At 42.5% G+C, this 26,524-nt stretch overlaps 1 protein-coding gene across 1 annotated transcript; it reads left to right on the top strand.

Annotated features, from left to right (window-relative positions):
• The first annotated feature begins 9,074 nt into the window (after positions 1-9,074).
• slc1a1 (solute carrier family 1 member 1) lies at positions 9,075-24,192 on the top strand. The gene is made up of 12 exons (XM_014155794.3): positions 9,075-9,616; positions 14,048-14,188; positions 14,510-14,602; positions 14,783-14,897; positions 15,052-15,094; positions 15,321-15,431; positions 16,399-16,583; positions 17,045-17,152; positions 17,731-17,853; positions 19,557-19,751; positions 20,092-20,226; positions 20,598-24,192. Exons 1-12 carry the CDS (start codon positions 9,517-9,519, stop codon positions 20,836-20,838), a joined length of 1,590 nt encoding a protein of 529 aa, XP_014011269.1. The 5' UTR covers positions 9,075-9,516; the 3' UTR covers positions 20,839-24,192.
• Positions 24,193-26,524: the final 2,332 nt, after the last annotated feature.

The following is a 26,524-nucleotide window of genomic DNA, read 5'->3' as shown; positions in this document are numbered from 1 at the left end:
AGCGCGGATTCTAACTCAAGGCAAGGATTCTATTTCAAGGCGGGCCCTGTTCTTCACCAGGTTCAATTTCACCATTTCCTACCACCCAGGGTCCAAAAATGTGAAGCCGGACGCCCTCTCTTGCCTGTACAGTTCTGCTGCCACACCCTCTGAATCTGAGACCAACCTCCCTGCCTAATGTCTGGCGGTTTTGGTTGTCTGGGGTATTGAGGCCCTGGTCCGCAAGGCACAATGTTGAGGGGGGCCCGGCTAACCGGATGTTTGTCCCTGATTCGGCCCGGCCTCAGGCCCTGGAATGGGCTCACTCCTCTAGGCTTACCTGTCATCCTGGTGCCCGTCGTACCCTGGCTTTCCTCCGACAATGCTTCTGGTGGCCCAACATGGCTCCTGATGTCTCGACCTTCGTCACCACATGCATGGTGTGTGCTCAAAATAAGACTCAGCGGCAAGCTCCGTCTGGCCTCCTTCAGCCACTCCCTGTCCCTCATCGCCCTTGGTCCCATCTTTCCCTGGATTTTGTCACTGGGCTTCCCCTGTCAGATGGCAACACCACTATCCTGACGGTGGTGGATAGGTTCTCCAAAGCCGCCCATTTTATACCTCTCCCCAAGTTACCGTCAGCCAAGGAAACGGCCCAGCTCATGGTGCAGCACGTCTTCCAAATCCATGGACTCCCGGTCAACATTGTCTCTGATCGGGGTCCTCAGTTCTCGTCCCGATTCTGGAAGGCGTTCTGCACCTTTATTGGGTCATTGGCCAGCCTGTCATCTGGCTTTCATCCCCAATCCAATGGCCAGTCGGAGCAAGCCAATCAAGACATGGAAACGACACTTTGGCGTCTCGTCTCTAGTAACCCCACCACCTGGAGCCAGCAACCAGTCTGGGTGGAGTATGCTAGGAACATTCTATGCTGCTCGGCCACTGGACTCTTCCCTCTTCGAGTGCTTCATGGGGTGTTAGCCCCCACTCTTCCCGGAGCAAGAAGTAGAGGTCAACATACCCTCAGCCCAGATGTTTGTCCGCCGCTGTCGGTGTACCTGGAAAAGGGCTTGGTCGTCTCTTCTCAAGATCACCTCCAGGTACCGTCAACAAGCGGACCGCCACCGGACTCCGGCTCTCCGCTCTTCTCTCGGGCAGAGGGTATGGTTGTCTACACGGGATCTGCCCCTCTGGGTGGAATCCCGCAAACTTTCCCCCCGTTTCATTGGTCCTTTCCCCATCTCAAGTCCTTAGTCCCACTGCTGTTCGCCTGCTGTTACCCCGTATCCTCCGTATACACCCTACTTTTCATGTGTCCAGGATTAAGCCCTTGTCTCACAGCCCTTTGTCTTCTGTTTCCAGGGACATCCCTCCCCCTGTGTCATCGATGGCCAGCGTGTTTTTCCGTGCTCCTGCTTTTTCCAAGTCTCTGTTTTTCTAGTCCTTCGGGTTCTGACCTTTGCCTGCCCTGACACTGAGCCTGCATGCCTGACTATTCAGCCTGCCCTGACCTCGAGCCTGCCTGCCACTCTGTACCTCCTGGACTCTGACCTTGTTTATGATCTTTTGCCTGTGCACAAACTTTCTCTTGCCTGCCCCTTGTTTTATAATAAATATCAGAGACTCGCACCATCTGCCTCCCGTGTCTGCATCTGGGTCTCGCCCTGTATCATTATAAGTAAAGGTTGTCTAGAGTTTTTTTCCCTCTGGTTGCACATGTGACATGCTGGTAGAAATTACGTTAAATGGATCAGTTTGTGGTGGTAAATAGACGGCTACGAATAATATATAGATAGTGTGGTCTACAGCTTATCATGAGGTATTCTACCTCAGGCGAGCAATACCTCGAGACTTATATTAAACATCACGCACCAGTAGTTATTGACAAATAGACGTAGCTGCTGTGTCCTGCCGATGCACGGAGAGTCCAGCCTGCTCTATATTATCTGTGTCGTCGTATAGCCACGTCTCGGTGAAACATAAGATATTACAGCTTTTAATGTCCCATTGGTAGGATAGTCTTGATCGTACTGTAGATCGTCCAGTTTGTTTTCCAATGATTGCACGTTGGCCAATAATACAGAGGGTATTGGTGATTTACCTACTCGTCGGCAAATTCTTACAAGGCACCCCACCCCCTTTTTCTCCGTCTTTTCTTTGCGTCTGACTCATTAAAGAAAAAATCTTCGTCCAGTTCGAGGTGAGTAATCGCTGTTCTGATGTCCAGAAGCTATTTTTGGTCATAAGAGACGGTAGCAACAATGCAAAAAGTTACAAGCAATGCAAAAAAAAATATATAAATAGCACAGTTGGTTAGGAGCCCGTAAAACAGCAGTCATCCCCTCTGGCGCCATTATAATATTTGTGCGAGTGTTAGTGCAAGAAAGACAAGTCTTCGTACATACGTCCCTATATTATCCAGCATTTAGTTTTGTGGAGAAATGGAGCATACGATTAGCAGCGTGCATTCACCATACATTTAAGGAGTCGGGTTACACTGAGATTGTGCCCTTGAATCAAATGGTGCACTTTAACAGTTGTGTTTCTTTACCAGCTTTTCCCGCTAATCTGGTTTCAAGGGCTTGTCGTCATCCACTCTGTTATCCAATATCCATGCTGTTTTCCAAAGCTTCAAAAAAATATGGTGTGAATTTGAAGCTCTCCGCAATTCTATCACAAGCCTTTTTGTTATGTTTTTTCCCCCTAAAATATCTCTGCTAATATTTCCATTAACGACATTTTTAAAATGTCCTGCTTTCTACTGTATGTTTGCTTCTTGGTGGATCGTTGCTACATGACCATCAACATCATGGGAGATCGCCTTTGTACTATCCCCACGCCAATGCTGTCTAAGAAGGAACTGCAGAGGATGGATCAGTTGGCGACGGGGGAGGAATTGGAGATGATAGCCAGAGCCCTTAAGGTGATGTAGTTCATTAGGCAGGGATTCATTAGGTTCCAAACGGAAGAAAACAGATTGACTACCTGGACATAAGAAATATATATATATATATATATTTTTTTTTAATTGCATGCCCTATTGAATACAAACCTACGGTGACATTGTTTGTCCTCAAAACAGTATTTGCATGCAAAGTTTGCATGCAAAGAGATTGACTCTGTCAATCACCACATTCTTATTGGCAGACTCAACAGCCTTGGTTTCTCAAATGACTGCCTCGCCTGGTTCACCAACTACTTCTCAGACAGAGTTCAGTGTGTCAAATCGGAGTGCCTGTTTGCCGGACCTCCGGCAGTCTCTATGGGGGTGCCACAGGGTTCAATTCTCAGGCCGACTCTTTTCTCTGTAAACATCAATGATGTCACTCTTGCTGCTGGTGATTCTCTGATCCACCTCTAAGCAGACGACACCATTCTGTATACTTCTGGCCCTTCTTTGGACACTGTGTTAACTAACCTCCAGATGCGCTTCAATGCCATACAACTCTCCTTCCGTGGCCTCCAACTGCTCTTAAATCTAAGTAAAACTAAATGCATGCTCTTGAACCGATCGCTCTCCGCCCGTCCAGCATCACTACTCTAGACGGTTCTGACTTAGAATATGTGGACAACTACAAATACCTAGGTGTCTGGTTAGACTTTAAACTCTCCTTCCAGACTCGCATCAAACATCTCCAATCCAAAATTAAATCTAGAATTGGCTTCCTATTTCGCAACAAAGCATCCTTCACTCATGCTGCCAAACATACCCTCGTAAAACTGACTATCCTACCGATCCTTGACTTCGGCGATGACATTTACATCTACTCAGCAAATTGGATGCAGTCTATCACAGTGCCATCTGTTTTGTCACCAAACGCCCCATATACTACCCACCACTGCGACCTGTATGCTCTCGTTGGCTGGCCCTCGCTTCACATTCGTTGCCAAACCCACTGGCTCCAAGTCATCTATAAGTCTTTGCTAGGTAAAGCCCCGCCTTATCTCAGCTCACTGGTCACCATAGCAACACCCACCCGTAGCACACGCCCCAGGAGGTATATTTCACTGGTCACCCCCAAAGCCAATTCCTCTTTTGGCCACCTTTCCTTCCAGTTCTCTGCTGCCAATGACTGGAACAAATTGCAAAAATCACTGAAGCTGGAGACCCATATCTCCCTCACTAACTTTAAGCACCAGCTGTCAGAGCAGCTCACATATCACCGCACCTGAACATAGCCCATCTGTAAATAGCCCATCCAACTACCTCATCCCCATACTCTTTTTTTTAAATTTGTTTTGCTCCTTTGTACCCTAGTATCTCTACTTGCACATTCATCTTTTATCACTCCCATGTTTAATTGCTAAATTGTAATTATTCCGCCACTATGGCCTATTTATTGCCTACCTCCCTTATCTTACCTCATTTGCACACACTGTATATAGACTTTTTCTCTATTGTGTTATTGACTGTATGTTTGTTTATTTCATGTGTAACTCTGTTGTTTGTGTTGCACTGCTTTGCTTTATCTTGGCCAGGTCACAGTTGTAAATGAGAACTTGTTCTCAACTAGCCTACCTGGTTAAATAAAGATGAAATAAAATAAGAAGTTGGAGCTAGTTATATTATCTGAGAACTAGAGATCCTAATTCTGCATATTCGGACTGTAATAATGTAATGGATATTTTCAATGACCAATAATGAGGAGAGACAAGGTCAGTCACCAATCAGGATATTCACTTTATTAAAAACTTATTGATAAGGGAGCTGGTCACACCACCCACAAAGTGAAAAGAGTGAGAGCCCACTGAGTGGAGTGAGCCTCTGGGTTACATACTATATAGATGCAACATTAGAGATGACGTACAATGGTCCCAGACACCAACCCCACACATCCTGTGCCAGACCTTGGCCCCAAATACAAAGATATTGTTGTTTTGTTCAGTACTAAGAACTTAAAAGGACATTTGTTATTACTTAGTCTCCACCTTGCTAAAAAGGGAACTAGGGGAGAGAATAATCTCCCCAAGGTGCAAGGAGGGGGTGACTGATGCACAGACATTGTGATTGGTGATTGGTTCCTTCACATGGTTTGCAATAGGTAAAGACACATATTCACATATGGAAACAATGTTTCCTTCTGACCTCCTTTGCCCTATTCTCTTTCTGATAATCTGTACAGCAACAGGGACATGTGATAGACAAGCCTGACTTCCCCCCTCTCTGGGCCCAGGTGACTGAGGCCATATGAGGAAGTGCAGCTGCCAACACCAGAGTCCAAAGGGAAACATTCTAATAACAGAGTTCAATCATATAAGACATCTTAATTATCTATGTTACTTAGCTAATTCTGATTCTCCTACCACAAAATCTCAATCTGAGTTCACCCCCAGTCACCTAACACCTCCTCAGAAGGAATCAGATCCTCCCATAGCACCACAGGGAGCGAACGCAATAGACTCCACAACAGCCACACTGTCTGACACCCAGGTTTAAGCATTTTAGCAGACGCTTTTATCCAGAGTGAGTGCATACATTTTCCCGCGTGGGAATAGAACCCACAACCCCAGCATTGCAAGCCACATGCTCTACCAACTGAGCCACAGGCTACGTAGCCCTGTTGGAACACTTCGTTACGGACGGGATATTAATATATGCATATGCCATGTTTTTTCAAATCTATTTTGTGTACAGATTTAACAGCTTATCACTGCCTATCCTTTTCCGGACCTATTAAATGTCATTATATATATTGTATTTCTCTGAATTCTGTATAAACTCCTCTAGGGATGGGGGAAAATGAGATAAAGTTAGTATTGCAATATTATTTTCAACGATATATCGATTCTATGACTCCAAGTACCGATTCTTTACAATTATTCAGTTGATTATTTTACGATGATAATAAACATTCTGAATCGAACGAGTATTCAGACCCCTTGACTTTTTCCACATTTTGTTACGTTACAGCCTTATTCTAAAATGGATTATATAGTTTTTTTCCCTCATCAATCTACACACAATACCCCATAATGACAAAGCAAAACAGTATATATATATTTTTTTTTGCAAATGTATTCAAAATAAAAAAAACGGAAATATTACATTTACATAAGTATTCAGACCCTTTACTCAGTACTTTGTTGAAGCACCTTTGGCAGCGATTACAGCCTCGAGTCTTCTTGGGTATGACACTACAAGCTTGGCACACCTGTAATTGGGGAGTTCTTCCCATTATTCTTTGCAGATCCTCTCATGCTCTGTCAGGTTGGATGGGGCAGTGTCGCTGCACAGCTATCCAGTGATGTTAGATCGGGTTCAGGCTCTGGCTGGGCCACCCAAGGACATTCAGAGACTTGCCACTCCTGTGTTGTCTTGGCTGTGTGCTTAGGGTCATTGTCCTGTTGGAAGGTGAACCGTTGCCCCAGTCTGAGGTCCTGAGCGATCTGGAGCAGGTTTTCATCAAGGATCTCTCTATACTTTGCTCCATTCATCTATCCCTCTATCCTGACTAGTTTCCCAGTCCCTGCCGCTGAAAAACATCACCACAGCATAATGCTGCCACCACCATGTTTCACCGTAGGGATGGTGCCAGGTTTCCTCTAGACGTGGTGCTTGGCATTCAGGCCAAATAGTTCAATCTTGGTTTCATGAGACCAGAGAATCTTGTTTCTCATTGTCTGAGAGTCTGTAGGTGGCTTTTGGCAAACTCCAAGCAAGCTGTCATGTGCCTTTTACTGAAGAGTGGCTTCCGCCTGGCCACTCTACCATAAAGGCCTGATTGGCGGAGTGCTGCAGAGATGGTTGTCCTTCTGGAAGGTTCTCCCATCTCCACAGAGGAACTCTGGAGCTCTGTCAGAGTGACTATCGGGTTCTTGATCACCTCCCTGACCAAGGCCCTTCTCCCCTGATTGCTCAGTTTGGCTGGGCGGACAGCTCTAGGAAGAATCTGGGTGGTTCCAAACTTCTTCCATTTAATAATGATGGAGGCCATTTTGTTCTTGGGGACCTTCAATGCTGCGGACATATTTTGGTGCCTCCACACAATCCTGTCTTGGAGCGCCACAGACAATTCCTTCGACCTCATGGCTTGGTTTTTGCTCTGACATGGACTGTCAACTGTGGGACCTTATATAGACAGGTGTGTGCCTTTTTTAAATCTTGTCCAATCAATGGAATGTACCACAGGTGGACTCCAAGTTGTAGAAACATCTCAAGGTTGATCAATGGAAACAGGATGCACATGAGCTCAATTTTGAATCTCATAGCAAAGTGTCTGAATACTTATTTAAATAAGGTTTATTTTTAATAAATGTGCAAAAATGGATAACCTGTTTTCGCTCTGTCATTATGGGGTATTGTGCGTAGATTGATAAGCAATAAGGATGTAACGTAACAAAATGTGGAAAAAGTCAAGGGGTCTGAATACCTTCCGAATGTGCTGCATACTGAACAATGTTATGAAAAAATAAGGACAGCAGAATGTATGTTTAGAAATGAGTTATCTCCTCAATGTTCAATTAGAATGGTATTTCTATAAATGGGCATTTTTATTAAAGGATCTTGTGTTATATATTCTTATACGATGCATGTTGTGTGTTAGATAGTGTAAAGATTAGGTGCAGGTGTCTAAGGCACAGTAGGTGGCAGTATAGTTAAGGAATGGACACTGTGTGGGGCTAAATATGCGATACAATAAAATCTCATCAGATAAGATTTGGTGCCTCCACACAATCCTGTCTTGAAGGGCTGACAGTTTGGAGTCCAAAACAAAACAGTTAACTACATTCATCCTAAAATTTGACATTAGAACAATTAATGCAAAAATAAAAATAAAACTGAATGGAAAGGCATTCATTTGAATCATACGACTCCTATGAACATTGAGTTAATCATTTGATAATACATGTCAGAAAAGACCCATAATTATCCATACATGTATTACATGTTTCTTTATGCTTTTAATGATCCATGCATGTTTTACATGTTTCTTTATGCTTTTAATGATCCATGCATGTTTTACATGTTTCTTTATGCTTTTAATGATCCATGCATGTTTTACATGTTTCTTTATGCTTTTAATGATCCATGCATGTTTTACATGTTTCTTTATGCTTTTAATGATCCATGCATGTTTTACATGTTTCTTTATGCTTTTAATGATCCATGCATGTTTTACATGTTTCTTTATGCTTTTAATGATCCATGCATGTTTTACATGTTTCTTTATGCTTTTAATGATCCATGCATGTTTTACATGTTTCTTTATGCTTTTAATGATCCATACATGTTTTACATGTTTCTTTATGCTTTTAATGATCCATGCATGTTTTACATGTTTCTTTATGCTTTTAATGATCCATACATGTTTTACATGTTTCTTTATGCTTTTAATGATCCATGCATGTTTTACATGTTTCTTTATGCTTTTAATGATCCATGCATGTTTTACATGTTTCTTTATGCTTTTAATGATCCATGCATGTTTTACATGTTTCTTTATGCTTTTAATGATCCATGCATGTTTTACATGTTTCTTTATGCTTTTAATGATCCATACATGTTTTACATGTTTCTTTATGCTTTTAATGATCCATGCATGTTTTACATGTTTCTTTATGCTTTTAATGATCCATACATGTTTTACATGTTTCTTTATGCTTTTAATGATCCATGCATGTTTTACATGTTTCTTTATGCTTTTAATGATCCATGCATGTTTTACATGTTTCTTTATGCTTTTAATGATCCATGCATGTTTTACATGTTTCTTTATGCTTTTAATGATCCATGCATGTTTTACATGTTTCTTTATGCTTTTAATGATCCATACATGTTTTACATGTTTCTTTATGCTTTTAATGATCCATACATGTTTTACATGTTTCTTTATGCTTTTAATGATCCATGCATGTTTTACAGTTGTGAAACCAAGGACGCCCTTTGAAAAACGTTTTTCATAGGCCATCTGTAACATCACTTGTACATCACTGCAAAATCTTTCCAATCCCTCCCAGAAATGGTTAACTGTCTGTGCGCATATGATACAGCAGCCAGCCAAACAATATTGTGCCATTTCTCCCATAGCATACTAACTCTGTTAGGATACTACCCATGAATAGTAGGCTATTGCATACAGTGACTGTCTCTGGAGAATATATTTTTTATCTCCTAGATGTAATGAAGGAGAAAGACCCCAGACTGAGCAGCTCTTGGGGTGTGTAGGTGGGTGTGTGTGTGCGTGTAATGGTGGGGGGTTGGAGGTGACCCTATGGATAAATATCTGGTGATGTATCTCCCCCTCTCATTCTCTCCGTCACACACACACTTTCTGCCTCACACAAACACAGAGACACACACACAGGAGGCGGTTCTCTCCAGTCCCTCTCCATCAGAAACAACTGACAGCCAGGCAGGCTAGCTGCATCCTCTGGTAGCTATAGCAGCAGCGCAGACAGCAACTAGCCGCCTCTACTGTCTGCTGCATCTGTCAGCTGGCCACCCGATACGTGGAGCCTTTTGTGTCTCCAGAGAGTCCCGACTCCCATTGTGCTCTCTATTGCGGGGGCTAAAGGAAACAACCAACAGCCACACCAATGGACATGATGGGGAAGAAAGAACGCAGGGGCTGGGACTTCAAAGGCTTGCTGAAGAGGAACTGGCTGCTTATTGCGACCATTGTGTCGGTGCTGTTAGGTAAGTGAAAGAGAAGCCCCCATAATGTCTGCGCTCTGCTTAACGTGAAGAAGCCTTGCTTGATGTCACACTTCCGCGAGGCTGCCCGTCTGTCTCAACTCTCTCCTTGCTCTGTCAGCGGTGGTGCATCCTACCAATTTCTCCTTCCCTCTGTCCTTTTTTTCAGCAATTTATTTTCTCCTGTTTTGCCATATTTGTCATTGCTTTCTCTCCTGATGTATTCCCCTGCTGCAGTCCAGGCTTGGAGTCATCCAGCAGCTTCTCTTGGTCATATAAGGATGCGTAGGGCTGGGGACTGGTTGATTAGAATAGCAATGTGCACGCATGTGTGTGTTGTGTGCATAATGTCGGCTTGTGCATAATGTCGGCTTGTGCATGCTGCATACCAACCTGGTCTCAGAGCATTTCGTATGATTCTGTACGGAAATCTCGAGACACTACGTTTAGTATATGTTGCGTTTTGTATGTATTAATTTGTGGATGTCCATCACCAATTTCGTATGATATATTCCGAATTACAATTTGTGTTATATGTTATGAATTTACTAAACGTACAATATGTTAACATTTAAAAAAATGTATGATATATTACGAATTCTGTCTAGGTGGGTTAAGGTTAGGGTTAAGTTTAGGAGTTAGGTTAAAGGGTTAAGGTTAGGGCAAGAGTTAGATAAAAGGGTTAGGGGAAAGGTGAGCTAACATGCTAAGTAGCTGCAAAGTAGCTAAAAAGTAGTAAGTAGTTGAAAAGGTGCAAATTAGCTCAAATGCAAAAGTTGTCCATGATGTGATTCAAACTCACAACCTTTAGGTTGCTAGACGTTTGTGTTTTTCGACCAATCACCCTACTTTCATTTTTTAATCATCTGTCTAATGTAAGCAAACCAAACGTAACATACTAATTTGGGTGTTCTGGATTTACGTTTACTATGTTACATCTAGTGTATGAGACCAGGCTGTGCATGCATCTGTGTGTGTGCTTATGCTGTGAGGATGTTCGAAGATGGATGCAAACAGTGTGTGACTGTGGCTGTTCATAATGAGTGTATCTGTGTGTGTGACTTATCATTATAGTGTGTGACTGTTCATAATTGTGCATGTGTGTGACTGATCATTATGCGTTCGCAGTTTCTGCTGCTGCTACGCCATTCGTTGCCCACTCTCCAACAGAGACAGGGTTCCCTGTGCTGAGCTTTGCTGCCTCCCAGAGCCTGTCTCACAGCCCCAGTCGAACGTGACTAGACTGAAGCGGCACACTCCACTGGTTCCTTCAGTCCAGTCAGTCGGTACAGCTGTTCTGCATGCAAGGTCCTGTCAATGTGATTCGCAAATAGTGTGATTCAGGGGCCATAAATGGCTCTGATATGGCCCAGCCCACCACAGCATTTCTGGCTTATGACATTTATGTAATAGATATAAAATACATAAGGGATAATCAACCAGGGGCTGTGGAGTCCTGTGGAAATAACCTACGACACAGTCTAGCCGCGGTATAAACTATAATATGCTCCTTTGTTGTCATTCAAACTGCTAAAATGCAACGATGAGCTCACAGCAAAAGGCTAATGGTGGTGGTGGACAATTAATCAAAAAATGCATTGTTAATTATGGAACGTATTACTTTATTATGCAGAGAAGGCTATTATTTATTTAGATTTATTCACAATCCCCCTCTGAAGCTGCCTGCGACCCCTTGTTTTTAGAAAGAATTACACACCGATTTGTATGGCCCCTGTCACCGAATTGTCCTACCCTTTAACCATTTTTGGTGCTTGCTTGGCTTCTTAATGGTTGGTCATTTATCATTTTATGAACTAAATGGACTTAGTCTCAGTGGCAGTATTGTGTCTAATGCGTTTTAAAGGCTTTCGACCAAGTAAATGATAAATGCTGACTTTGAAGTGTCCTCCACAAGGATTACACCATCTCTGCTTAAGCAGAGTTTTAGAATGTCAACATAAACCTGTGTTGGTCCAAATGCACATGGCAAAATAGATAATCCATTCCTATTTTTATTGATCTTTCTTACGTTTTAAGAGCTACAGTGGAGAGGAGTGGGGGTTAAAAGCCAATTGGAAGCCGGGGACAAGGCATATGAGGGTGCAGTGAGATACCTGATGGGTTGGACGATACTTTTCTCATCAATCATCATGGGAAAAAAACATATACTTAACTGGAAATCAACCAATCCTCCATCGTTAACACATTGGAACGGTCAAATGCTTTATTATCTGAATGTTGAAAGTGCGTGGGCGACTGAGAGAAACAAAATGGTGCAGTTTGAGGCCATATGGCGGAGTGATGCGGGCGCTGGAGATGAGGGTGAGTCTGGGCAGGGGTGATGTTGTGGATGTTTGTGTGCATCTGTATGTTGTTTGTATAATATATGTTTTGTGTAGTTAAAAAAAATCTTCAATAAAATCTTTCAAAAATATAAATAAGGAAGCTGGGGACTTTTAGGTGGCCATAGAAGTGTCCCATTTGAATTCTGGCCTAAGTTTGAGTGTTCTGATTGAGCCTTCATTTTTTGTGAATTTCATCGGAGAAATGGCAGAATATGCCTTTAATTAACACCCCTAATTAAGTGACATGGAATCTTGAGTGACAACAGAGAAGTCAGGACCTCGTTTGGATTACATGCTGAGATGAGCACTCTTGTCAGTGTGTAATTTGGTTGGATGCCATGGAACGCCTTAAACAGAAAAGTAGTTCCGCCATTGGATGACAAAAGTTCACTACTCCACCATGTGGCCTCTGTTGCTGACCACTACTCTTTATGAGCAAGGCAGCCCCTTTCATGCCAGTTCTGTACTTAAGTAATTACATGGGCGGTATTGTTGGACGTCATCATGTATGTTTCATTCATAAGTAAGTAATTTAGCTTTGCCAATAACTGTCCTGTTGTGGCAGTATAAAAATGTATGCACTCACTACTGTAAGCCGCTCTGGATAAGAGTGTCTGCTAAATGACTAAAATGCAAATGCTGCAAGATTTCCATCTCCACATGACCTGTATTCTCAGAGTAGGAGTGCTGATCTAGGATCAGGTCCCCCCCATCCATATAATCATATTTATTAGGATCTAAAAGACAAAACTGATCCTAGCACACATACTCTAAGACGCTTTGTGAATACCGACCCAGATCTCAAGAGATGTGCCGACTCATCTTTTTAATTAAACCATGAAAACTGATCAGAAAACGGCATGGAGAGTGCGATTCGTAATTTTTGGAAGAAGCACATTATTTGACAGAAATTACCTGATATTTACATAGAAATTGCATGGCAAAATGCTAATTACAACATGAATCACTTGTTTGTTTCAGTAGTATTCGTCTAGGCTTGTGTAATGTCTATTTGGGCATAATTGCGTAGCCTAGTGGTTAGAGCGTTGGACTAATAACCGGAAAGGTTGCAAGATCGAATCCCCGAGCTGACAAGGTACAAATCTGTCGTTCTGCCCCTGAACAAGGCAGTTAACCCACTTTTCCTAGGCCGTCATTGAAAATAAGAATTTGTTCTTAACTGACTTGTCTAGTTAAATAAAGGTAAAAAATGTAATTAAATTTGGTTCTCAGCATGTCAACATGACCCATCCAGTAGCCCCCACAACAGTTTCTAACACTAAACCACTACTATACAGTATATTCATTATGAGAGGTTTTATTTTTCATTAGGAATGATGTAACTTGTTCAGTTACGATTCGCTGTGTCATCACCTTGCACAAGGTTATTTTATGGTGGCCTGTAATGGTTGATAACACACTCAGGGTGGGGTGGAGGGGGGGGGATTTGAGAAACTCACTGTATGTGGCATTTATGGGCGAAAACCCCCACAGCGATGCGCAATGAGCCTTATAAAAACGGCAAGACAGGCAGCCCGCTTGGCCAATAAACTAATGCTCTCCAAGGCCGTTGTTGCTGCGCAGGTCAGAAATAGCAATGCTACTCGAGCAGCTTATGGCTAAAGGAAGTGTTTTCCTCAATGTCACAACCTTGAGCCAGCGTCATGAAACCCAGAGCAAGGCAAAACTTATGCAACACCTTGGCCCGTAAAACTAAAAACAAGAAAATCACAAGGGCATAATATTGTGGTAGCTTACATGGCAGCTCTGAAATGATAATGATGTTTCCGTTTTAATTTGACGTGGCAGGCAGGTCAAATATCAATATTGTTCCTTTTTGTCATCATTGTCTCTCCCTTTCTCTGTTCTCCCACTTTAAATTTCCACCGTAAAAATGCCTCATGTTAAGTGTATGGCTAGTGTGGGACACGGTCTGCAATAATAGTGTGATGTATCGAACAAGCCACACATTGAACTAACCTGTGTGAACCAACCTCTTGAATTGGCTGTCTTATTTATGTCTTTCTTTCTCTCGCTCTCCCTCCTCTCTCTTCCTCTTTCTCTCTTCTTCCTTCCATCTCTCCCTCAGGGATAGGTCTTGGGGTGGTGGTCAGGGAATATGCCTCCCTCTCCCACCTTCATAAGCAGTATTTTGGCTTCCCGGGAGAGATCCTGATGCGGATGCTCAAGCTGGTCATCCTGCCCCTCATCATCTCCAGCATGATAACAGGTAACTTGGGATGAATTGCATCCCAGTCACTCAGCACTATGTTTAATGAAGAGGGCCATCAGAGAAGGTTAAGATATCTTACTTAAGTATTAATCTGCTTAGTTCCTAGAAGAACTTGGGCTGCTTTCTTTGCCTCAGGAAAGGGCAAGCGGGTCTTCTTGAGTTCTGCGTCTAGACACCTGCGACAGGTCATGGTTGCGCCAGATATCTTAGTTAAGGACAAATGAAATAGTCATTGTCATTGAGAGGACTTGTTGACAGACATGCCTCCTTTGGGTGAACAACCGGTTAATTGTCTTTCTGTCTTGTTTGTGGTCACAGGAGTCGCCGCCCTGGATTCTGAAGTTTCTGGAAAGATAGGTTTGAGGGCTGTGGTGTATTACTTCTCCACCACCATCATCGCAGTCATTCTGGGTGAGTTAACAGGATGACTGGCTTGGTCTCATTCTCTTTCAGCTGCTCCCCATCTGTTATGAAGCACTGAACAAAATGTGTAAGGTTTCAGTGCATCACGCTTCAGATTAAGTGAGTGACAGACTAACTATGTAACATGTTGAAAGCTGAATATTGACTGATGATTAACATGTTTTCCAGGTATTGTATTGGTAATGACCATCAAACCTGGTGTCTCTCAGGAGGCCGAACATATCGACAGGACAGGGACCACACCAAACGTCACCACTGTCGATACTCTACTGGATCTTGTCAGGTGACAGCTACGCTTCATACCATCATATAGGAGAATAGTTTTATAGAATTTCTACAAAAGGTCCGTCCTCCATCAGTCAGAGGTGCAGTGTGTATAACATTTCCACATTTGTCTCACATTGTTGCCATCTCAACATGTCTTATTCCGTCCACAGAAACATGTTTCCTGAAAACCTACTGCAGGCTTGTTTCCAACAGGTAACCATCATTGTCTGATTTGTACATTAAAGCTTTCAGTTACTAGCCTGGTACCAGATGTGTTTGCGCTGTCTTGCCAATTCTCCTAAGAGTTGACAAGACAGCACAAACAGATCTGGGGCCTGGCTATACAATCACTGCACTTTGAGGAGAAAACATGATCCTACATTCAAATGTAACCATGTCAAATGTAACTATTTCAATTCAACCTATTCAATCATTCCAGTACAAGACAAAGCGCAAAGAGCTGGAACCACCTAAAGTGAAGGGGAACACTACAATTACAATGTTCCCTCCTCTCTCTACCACTGTCATGGCAACCATTTTCCCCCCAGAGGTAGGTGTCACTGTTTCCATGTGTTTATCCACCTGCGTGTCAAAAGCTGTGATTTGATAGGATCGAAGCTGCTAAGCCTGGTTTACTTTTAATCAGAAGTGGTTTACTTTCTATACCTGATTTGAGTTAATCAGATTTGGTTTACTTTTTATACCTGATTAGTTAAATCAGATGTGGTTACTTTTTATTCCCGATTAGAGTTAATCAGATGACTATCTGTCCAATCACAATCTTTGTCTTTGTGGGTTGAAAACGTGGGTCTTCAACTTAGCCTTTGTGAATCTACACCTGACCACCCACATCTAATGTGATGGATATGACCACAAATCAACTTACATTATGATGCCACTGTGTAGACGGGTCAATATGTTGTGATCTGAGGAAAAAGCTCAAGACATGGATGTCAGCCCACTGTAACACAATACTTCACAAGTGGATCTTTAAAAAAAAAAAATTTATACAATTTTTAGCCCCTTTTTCTCCCCAATTTCGTGATATCCAATTGGTAGTTACATTCTTGTCCCATTGCTGCAACTCCCTTACGGACTCGGGAGAGTCGAAGTTCGAGAACACGACCAAACACGACCCTACCAAGCCGTACTGCTTCTTGACACACTGCTCGGAAGCCAGCTGCACCAATGTGTTGGAGGAATCACCGTCCAACTGGCGACCGGTTCAGCGTGCACAGAAGTTGCTATGGAGCGCGACTCCTGCGGACATCCCGGCTGGCCAAACCCTGCTCTAACCCGGACAATGCTGGGCCAATTGTGCGCCGCCTCATGGGTCTCCCAGTCACGGCTGGCTGTGACACAGCCCGGGATTGAACCCGATTCTGTAGTGATGCCTCTAGCACTGCGATGCAGTGCCTTAGACTGCTGCACCACTTGGGAGGCCCCACAAGTGGATCTTTTGACCAAAATCTATTTCGTACTTAAACTACTTTCTTCCTTATTTTTCCCCTCTGCAGAACATCACCAAGGACTATAAGATAGTCGGGTCATATTCTGATGGGATCAACGTGCTGGGTCTCATCGTGTTCTGTGTGGCGTTCGGGCTTGTCATCGGCAAGATGGGCGAAAGGGGACGCATTCTGCTGGAATTCTTTGACGCTTTAAACGAGGCCACCATGAGGCTAGTCCAGATTATCATGTGGTATGTAACAGCCTGTTAGACGACATACATCTCTCACTTACAGTACACAACAGCTGTTTAGGTGAATTCACCCGGTAGCTGTTTTCTATGCTATAATAGATGTTATGCTGCCATTTCTGTGGTGATGATGATGACAGTGATGATGATCATAACAATGGCATTAACACTACATTCTTAGAAAAAAATGGTAATCTAGAACCTATAAGGGTCTTTGGCTGTCTCCATAGGAGAACCCTTTGAAGAACCCTTTTTGGTTCCAGGTAGAACCCTTTTGGTTCCAGGTAGAACCGTGTTGGGTTCCGTATAGAACCCTTTCCACAGAGGGTTCTACATGGAACCCAAAATGGTTCTACCTGGAAGCCAAAATGGTTCTACCTGGAACTAAAACGGGTTCTCCTATGGGACAGTCAAAGAACCCTTTCAGAAACCTTTTTTCTAAGAGTGTATTGTTGCAATTACAGCTACATGCCAGTGGGGATACTCTTCCTCATAGCTGCCAAGATCATCGAGGTAGAAGACTGGGAGATCTTCAGAAAGATGGGCCTGTACATGGTGACAGTGCTGAGTGGGTGAGTCTGAGCCAGCCATCTTAGTCCCTCTTTCTCTTTCTGATACTTTGCCACAACAAAGCTAGATTTATAGCTGGCATTAGGGTCCAGGTTTCCTGCAAAGATACTGTAAAAGCCCAGCTCTGTCTCGGCACAGATAAGAACCAAGGACATTTAAAACTGCTCAACCTGCAGTTGCGGTAATGAGGCCTTTGGCGAACGCCTGTCCAACCCGTAAATTTAGCGGACAGAATGATGCTTCTGGGTGACCAGCAAAAGGAAACTGAGTTTAGTGAGGGGGAACGCAGTCGTGAGGGGGAACGCAGTCATGTGTGTCCCAAATGGCTATATAGTGCACTACTTTTGACCAGAGGCCTATGGGCCCTGGTAGTAGACTATAAAGGGAATAAGATGCTATTTGGGACGCAACCCTGGTCATTGTGTTATTATAAGCTGGAGGAGGAGAGTTTTAGTCCCCAGTTAACACCAGGGGTTAGTCAGCTATTTCTTACAATGAGTCAAAACTTGTTTGATCATCACCATTTTTTAATCAGACACTTTTTTTTCATGGCAATGTAATGCTTTATTTCTCTCCTTAGCCTAGCTATCCACTCCACCATTTGTCTGCCGCTGATCTACTTTGCCATTGTGAGGAAGAACCCGTATACCTTTACCTTAGGGATGGCCCAGGCACTGGTCACTGCTCTCATGATCTCTTCCAGGTAAGCCTCAGTCACTATTCAGGATCATACAGTCGTGGACAAAAGTTTTGAGAATGACACAAATATTCATTTTCACAAAGTCTGCTGCCTCAGTTTGTATGATGACAATTTGCATATACTCCAGAATGTTATGAAGAGTGATCAGATGAATTGCAATTAATTGCAAAGTCCCCCTTGCAATTAATTGCAAAGTCCCAAAAATACATTTCCACTGCATTTCAGCCCTGCCACAAAAGGACCAGCTGACATCATGTCAGTGATTCTCTCGTTAACACAGGTGTGAGTGTTGATGAGGACAAGGCTGGAGATCACTCTGTCATGCTGATTGAGTTCGAATAACAGACTGGAAGCTTCAAAAGGAGGGTGGTGCTTGGAATCATTGTTCTTCCTCTGTCAATCATGGTTACCTGCAAGGAAACACATGCCATCATCATTGCTTTGCACAAAAAGGGCTTCACAGGCAAGGATATTGCTGCCAGTAAGATTGCACCTAAATCAACCATTTATCGGATCATCAAGAACTTCAAGAAGAGCAGTTCAATTGTTGTGAAGAAGGCTTCAGGGTGCCCAAGAAAATCCAGCAAGCGTCAGGACCGTCTCCTAAAGTTGATTCAGCTGCGGGATCGGGGCACCACCAGTACAGAGCTTGCTCAGGAATGGCAGCAGGCAGGTGTGAGTGCATCTGCGAAGACTTTTGGAGGATGGCCTGGCGTCAAGAAGGGCAGTAAAGAAGCCACTTCTTTCCAAGAAAAACATCAGGGACAGACTGGTATTCTGCAAAAGGTACAGGGATTGGACTGCTGAGGACTGGGGTAAAGTCATTTTCTCTGATGAATCCCCTTTCCGATTGTTTGGGGCATTCGGAAAAAAGCTTGTCCGGAGAAGACATGGTGAGAGCTACCATCAGTCCTGTGTCATGCTAACAGTAAAGCATCCTGAGACCATTCATGTGTGGGGTTGCTTCTCAGCCAAGGGAGTGGGCTCACAATTTTGCTTAAGAACACAGTCATGAATAAAGAATGGTACCAACACATCCTCCGAGAGCAACTTCTCCCAACCATCCAGGAATAGTTTGGTGACGAACAATGCCTTTTCCAGCATGATGGAGCACCTTGCCACAAGGAAAAAGTGATAACTAAGTGGCTCGGGGAACAAAACATCGATATTTTGGGTCCATGGCCAGGAAACTCCCCAGACCTTAATCCCATTGAGAACTAGTGGTCAATCCTCAAGAGGCGGGTGGACAAACAAAAACCCACAGATTCTGACAAACTCCAAGCATTGATTATGCAAGAATGGGCTGCCATCAGTCAGGATGTGGCCCAGAAGTTAATTGACAGCATGCCAGGGTGGATTGCAGAGGTCTTGAAAAAGAAGGGTCAACACTGCAAATATTGACTCTTTGCATCAACTTCATATAATTGTCAATAAAAGCTTTTGACCCTTATGAAATGCTTGCAATTATACTTCAGTATTCCATAGTAACATCTGACAAAAATATCTGAAGACAATGAAGCAGCAAACTTTGTGAACATTTATTTTTGTGAAATTCTCAAAACTTTTGGCCATGACTGTACAATCTGTTGTGTATAGCAAAACATAGATGTAATGGCTGACTTATCTATGTATCCATCCATCTATACAATCCACCCATCCATCTATCCGTGCATCCATCCTTCATTAAACTTAAATACGACCTCTAGCTCTGCCACCCTGCCGGTCACCTTCCGCTGTGCCGAAGAGAACCTCCGGATCGACAAGAGGATCACCCGCTTTGTGCTGCCTGTGGGCGCCACTATCAACATGGATGGCACGGCTCTCTACGAGGCAGTTGCTGCCATCTTCATTGCCCAGCTCAACGACTACTCTCTGGATGTGGGTCAGATTGTCACCATCAGGTAAATTACCAACAGCCTACGTCAAAATTTGATTTTATATTCTATGTACATAATTTGGGCAAGTTAAAGTGTCTTAGTATACTTGTGATCAGAACCCATAGCCTTTGGTGGCATTGGACTTCAGCTGCTCTGAATGAGTATGCCACTCAGTGATGTCAGAAGAAAACATATTTGAGCTTGACAAAACTGAAAAAACTAAATTGTAATCAGGTGAAATCTGATGTCACATCAATTTATAACATCTGTCGTGTCATTATGTTAGTATCATGTATCAAGCATCTGACCTAATAATATGTCAGGGTAAGGGAATTGTAAAGATGTTAACTTACTCCAATTTCAGTATAACAGCAACAGTAGCCAGCATCGGAGCTGCCGGTGTACCTAACGCTGGACTTGTCACCATGGTGATTGTGCTGACTGCCGTTGGACTACCTGCAAATGATGTCACTTTAATTGTTGCTGTGGATTGGCTACTGTGAGTAATACCTTGTTGAGCGTAATATTGTCAAGATAAATTATTATTTTAGTGATGAATACAACAGTGCGACGTGTTAAAGGTAGCAATATAACATCACCATTCGCAGTGGTGCGACTTCTTAAGAGAAAACAACAGAATTTCAATTTGTCAAGACTGCCACTACTTTCTCTTCCCGATTTGTGCCATCCCTTGAGCAATGCCCAAGAGGGCCAGTCTTGGCAGAATACATTTTGTTGTTGTTGATGTCTGTAAGCAGGGAGTTACCCAGCAATGTATGATGATGTGATATTGCAAATTCTACAGTATCTTTAACTAACTCTTAATCAACAGACAATAGTCACTCACCATACCCCCTCTGGCTGTTTTAGAGACCGCTTCCGCACCATGATCAATGTGCTGGGGGATGCCTACGGAGCTGGCATCGTCCAGAAGCTGTCCAGGCGGGAGCTGGAGAGGATGGACGTCACCTCGGACGTGGACGTGACCAACCCCTTCGTCCTGGAGACCACGCTGGATGACGAGGAGTGTGAGAAAAAGTCCTATGTCAACGGCGGCTTCACCATCGACAAGACCGACGCCATCTCCTTCACCGAGACTTCCCAGTTTTAGGAAGGAGGGCGGGGAGCAAAGAAGTGCCATTGCTGCTAGATGTTAGCCTGGTGGTCCCATCCTGTTTGTAGCCTGGTTCTAGATCTGTTTGTGCTGTCTTGCCAACTGCTATGGTCATTGGCGTGACAACGACTATTGGAGTTGGCGAGACAACACAAACAGATCTGGTACCAGGCTAGTCTGTTTGTGATTTAGCCAACTCCTCTCTATGTTCGTTCATTGCCATGTATACAGTGTAGTACGGCTTGACAAGGATAGAAGAGTTGGCTATAGCCAGGGGTGAAAGTCAATTTAATTTCTTCCCGGTACGGGACCGCCTATGTGTGTACGCACTTCATCATAGAATTGCATATAGAATCCCTATTCATTCATAATGATCTCTGTGGGCTTAGTTGTAAAGATTTGTAATTAAGGCCTCCCGAGTGGTGCAGCGGTCTAAAGCACTGCGGTGCTTGAGTTGTCACTACAGATCCGGGTTCAATCCCGGGCTGTGTACCAGCCGGCTGCGACCGTGAGACCCATGAGGCGACGCACAATTGGCCCAGCGTCGTCCAGGCTAGGGGACAGTTAGGCTGGCCGGGATGTCCTTGTCCCATTGCGCTCTAGCGACTCCTGTGGCGGGCCGGGGGCATGCACGCTGACACGGTAGCCAGTTGGACAGTGTTTCCTCTGACACATTGGTGCGGCTGGCTTCCGGGTTAAGCAAACAGTGTGTCAAGAAGCAGTGCGGCTTGGCAGGGTCATGTTTCGGAAGACGCACGGCTCTCGACCTTCGCCTCTCCCGAGTCCGTACGGGAGTTGCAGCGAAGGGACAAGACTGTAACTACCAATTGGATATCACCAAAAATTGGGGAGAAAAAGGGGTATAAAGTTTAAAAAAAGATTTGTCATTAAAAAATATAAATGTATTACCTTTTATTGTGGCATAAACACAACCAATCATGATGTTTTAATCTGATTGTGCAACAATCACTTCAAAAGGCCTCCTTTAGCCTATTAGTGTACTCGTGCACAATCATGCACTCAAAATATATTTCCAGCCTCCAAACAGTGGTGAAGGGAAAGAGACACAAAACACCACAAAATGTAATGACATTTTGGCGATTGTCATTAGGCCAGAATTTATGCACCCACTGCTGTTCGTTAGCGTCTCGGTGTCGGCCATTAATCTCTGCCTTGGCAAAATTTCAGTGTTCTCGTCGAACAACATCGCATTTTTGGAGCATAGGCTATCCCACCCGTTCAAGTCCATTTGCTCATTTTTCATGCCTCTGACATGTGGTAGCCTATTGATAAATAATGGTGTAATGGTTCTTGACATTTTGTTTTAAATATTGTGACAGGCTCATGTTTTACCAGTACGGCGTAACCCCACTATTTATTTTGCTGGGACGCCATACTGGACCATACCGTCTTACTTTCATCCCTGGCTATAGCACATACAGTATACGACCAGACTTGGTAGAAATGTGAGGGGGGTTCGAAGCTATTCATAAAACCAGCGCTTGTAAAAGAGAGAAAAAACATGACATGAGACACTTTCATGCTCGAACGTTAACAACATTAGCCACCATGTGTTTTCTCTAAATACTATTCCCAGCACTGTCCCTGATGATCAGCCTGCTTTTTAACCTCGAGCGGAAATCCACAGCAGCCCTTAAAATGAGTTGGAAAGTGTCTGAATTGGCACCCTATTCCCTAAATAAGCCCTGGTCAAAAGTAGTGCACTATGTAGGGAATAATGTGCCCTTTCAGACAGACCCATGCTCTCCTTTACTAAAAGCGCTTCCATCGTTATGTTGACATAATGAACACAGTCACTTTTGAACGAATCGATACTTTTGTTATTGTTTTTACATAAAGGGAACTAGGATATGGGGACTACTAGGAGTCAGAGCTTTTGAAATTCATACCTCCACCGTGTGTGTGAAGGTATGTGTTCTGGTGGTCGTTTGTATGTTTGTGTCTTTGAGAAAACGTAAATAATATATCGCCGGGCTGAGCTGTGTAAATGTATTGCAAAAAAGAGCATGGAAGAAGAAATACAACTATATTCCAGACGTTCAATATACTGTGTATTGCAAAGATTCAAACAGACTTTCATAAACTACAGTGTTCCGCTTTGTTTGCCCTTCAGAAGATAACTACTCTTTACAAATGTCTTTTAATTTTTGTCAAAATTCTTGTAAATTTTGTGTGTAATGTTAATGTTATTAAGCTTCCTGTGTCCAACTGTAGATTTACAATATGTGCCAAACATCATATTCACTCATTCATTCATTCACTTTGTATCATTCCATGCAAATTTTTTCATTGCATGAAGCAATACGGCAAAGAAATACAGTGAAACTTGTAATGAACATAGACTTACTATACAGTATGTATTTTTCAAGTGACAAATGGCCTTTAGTAAGACAATAGAGTTGATGGCACAATAACGAGGTTTTCGAGTTACGACTTAATTGAATACTGTTAAATATTTGGAAATATTTTCATAATGAATTGCTAGAGTTAACGCTTAACCCTTGTTAAGGGGGGCTATATGGATAACTTAAGTATTTGGTCTTAGCGACAAAGGCTTTCTGATAGTGAACGATAACTATAAAAGCTTCATGATAGTTTGTCAGAGAAACAATAAAAAATGGTGGGGCCTCTGAAGCAATGTTTCAGAAGACCCGGCAGTAGAATCCAGGAATTCCATTGAATGCAGTTGGTACAATTCCAACTTTAACCATGAAACCTTAGTTAAATGAGATTTAAAAAAACCCAGAATTATGAGCTCCAAACAGCTCATAAATAGGCATTATGTACGTAATCACTTTGTGTGGTCCAACAAATGTATTATTTTACGTAGCCTTACTTTAGCGATATGACCCTTTCTGAGCCTTCACATCAGTTGCAATCAAGGTGTTAACATTTTTTTTGTTATTATAATAATCTCCATCAATTTATTTCAATTTTTCATCCCTTGAGGCATGGGATTATTGAAACTGCCACTCAATGTTACAGCTCATTGCAATCCACCCTCTGTGACTTGTTTTTTTGCCACAACAGTGGCATAAGGGCCTAATTTGAGGTAGTAGACAACTTTAATATATAAAATTTCTGAAGCCGGCAAGGTATTGGGTGCTGGAAAGCAAATTGAGGGCAATTTGTAACATTTGGTTAATCAGATGTGACTAAAAAAAGCTTGTGAATCAGGTTCTTCTGTACATTTCAAAAGCACATTATGATGATATTAACAACAAATCAATAAATGGCTATAGTGTGTACCATTCACAAATCACCTCAGTATATGAATCAACATGTACTAGATGTATCTAACTGCAAGCTAATAAAGACAAATATAACTTGGGTGTTTCTCTTTTGGAGGGGTTTCAAAAATGGTTGAGATGGAGTATTACAGAGTTGTGGACATTACTTCTTTCATTTCCTTGTTTTTTCTGTCCAGCATTGATTATTGAATGTGCATATTTTTTCTACTGAGAATGGTTACTGTACACCGTTTTTTTTTATTATCTATGAGCATTGCTTGACTTTGGCAGGAGATCACCTCACATTTTCTACTGCTTGAGCTCCTGTTCCTCTTATAGAATATTATCTCAAAAGTATTGTGGAACTCCTGCACCCAAATATAAACAGTACCAGCACCCAACATGAGTACCGGCACCTATTTCAGTCCAAGTCAAGCACTGTCTATGAGAATGCCTTAGCACAGGGTTTCCCAAACTTTCTTGCTTCGTGACCGAACATACAGACCAAAGAATAAGTAAAAAATATCATCTTGGCAGGAGACAGAACATTTAGCAGTTTTCAAGGTAGACAGCGAATGACGTTGCCACGAGCAAGACTTCGCTCTCAAACAGTCACTCACACACAGTATGCGCATGTGCATGGGTTCGCTTCACGCTGTTCATAGCATGGTAGCCAGGGGACCAAAAGTTAATTAACCAGGGGACCAAAACAGCGGAGAAGTTGAACCTTGCGCTTGAAAGCTATTAGTTGTTGTGGAAATTGACCCACTATGCTGTTTACTTTCAGCATCTACCGTCATATCGCTGAGTCTACCTTTAAAGCTAATTTCCTGCAGTTCTACATATTTTGCCATGGAGCTGAAAGAAATGTTTGAAGTTTTAAAGCCAATTTCCTGCAACTCTATACATTTTGCCATGGAACTGAGAGTACATTTAGCAGTTTTTAAGCTATTCTTACGCATTTTGACATGGCTAATGATGTGTTCAGGGTTGGGAAAGTTACTTTCTAAATATAATCCATGAAAGTTACTAGTTACCTGTCCAAAATTGTAATTAGTAACGTAACTTTTGGATTACCCAAACTCAGTAACATAATCTGATTACTTTCAGGTACTTTTAGATTACGTTCTCTTTAAGAGGCATTAGAAGACAAACATCCATCAAACAGATTTGGTGTGTCATCAAAGTGGTCTTTGGCTTGTGTTCAGACTCGCTCAGGTGGAACAAACTTAAACTTGCACCTTTTTTCAATGCTGAATTGAATGTCATTGAGAAAACAGAGAAGTGTCATAATTACTGTTTGGCAAACATCCTTTCTGAATTTAAAAGTAATCATGTAGTTTTTCAAAAGTATCTGTAATCTGATTACAATATTTTTGCTGGTAACGTAACTGACAACAGTAAAAGTTTTTTGTAATCAGTTACTCCCCAACCCAGGTTCTTATGCTCAGACGTTATAGCAAAATGAACGGGAGCCTGATTATCTAGCTTTTGTTTTGTTGATTGTAAATTCTCAAAGATTATAGGCTAGGTTACACATTCAGATGTTCTAAATTGAATGAAATGCCTTTGTTCTCTCTCTTATCCTGTATCCCGTCCATGGAGGAAGGTTGTATGATCAATTCTCATTTCCTAGGCTTCTAGGTCTCTTGCCTAGTAGGCATTTCTTTGTTCATGTCTTGTAAGTTAACCTTAGGATCTATATGCTTGGAATAATGCCTTGTAATGCTTGTTAATGCTTTGTAACTTAATCTTTATGCCTTGTATGTGAATCCATTAATTTAACAAATAAATGAAATACACTTGTATTTAGAATTCCATTTCTGAGACATTTCTTGATTGCCGATTACTGTAACTCAACTATAGTGTTCTTACATATTGCTATTTATCTTATGGAGTCAGATAGTTAATTTAATGGGCTAACTGCTTAGTCTTATTCAGAGTCACACGTGATGTAAATATAACATACATATATCAAATAATAATACCCCACTACAAAGGTATGGTGATGGAATAGAGCCAGATCCCAATGTTCCTGAAGCAGCCGGTCAGTGTATATAGTCACCTCGACGGCTATAGAGCTCGCCAACTTGTAGTCCTAAATAACAGAAATGAGTTACCTCTGGTACATTCAGCCATTCCTAATCGGGAAAATGAATGTGGAAAGAATAAGGTTTTGGGATGAACGCAGAAAATAAGGTCTGAGGTTAACACAGGCTTAGGAGATCTTATACGTTTTGTTCTATGAGATAATATCAGTCAGTTAACATGACCTTTATGAATTATGAAGCTTTTTATGTGCTTTTTTTTTTATTACAAAAATGCTTCAACATTCACGAAAAGTGACCTTAGCTGCAGTTGCGTAGCCAGAAATCAGTTGATGGCAGGGCCAGCAACAATCTACATGTGCCATAATTTGGGCACTCAAATCA

This window comes from Salmo salar, chromosome 18 (genome assembly GCF_965601325.2).
Source record: "Salmo salar chromosome 18, fSalSal1, whole genome shotgun sequence".
Classification (NCBI taxonomy): Eukaryota; Metazoa; Chordata; class Actinopteri; order Salmoniformes; family Salmonidae; genus Salmo; species Salmo salar.
Note: the sequence above shows the minus strand (reverse complement) of the source record. Positions and strands in the feature narration are given on the sequence as shown.

Bases quoted from the DNA above. Each gene is read 5' to 3' on its own strand.
- slc1a1 (XM_014155794.3), top strand. From the start codon at position 9,517: ATGGACATGATGGGGAAGAAAGAACGCAGGGGCTGGGACTTCAAAGGC. The intron at 14,603-14,782 runs GTGAGTTAACAG...CATGTTTTCCAG, and splicing joins CATCATCGCAGTCATTCTGG to GTATTGTATTGGTAATGACC. The intron at 17,854-19,556 runs GTAAGCCTCAGT...TACGACCTCTAG, and splicing joins GCTCTCATGATCTCTTCCAG to CTCTGCCACCCTGCCGGTCA.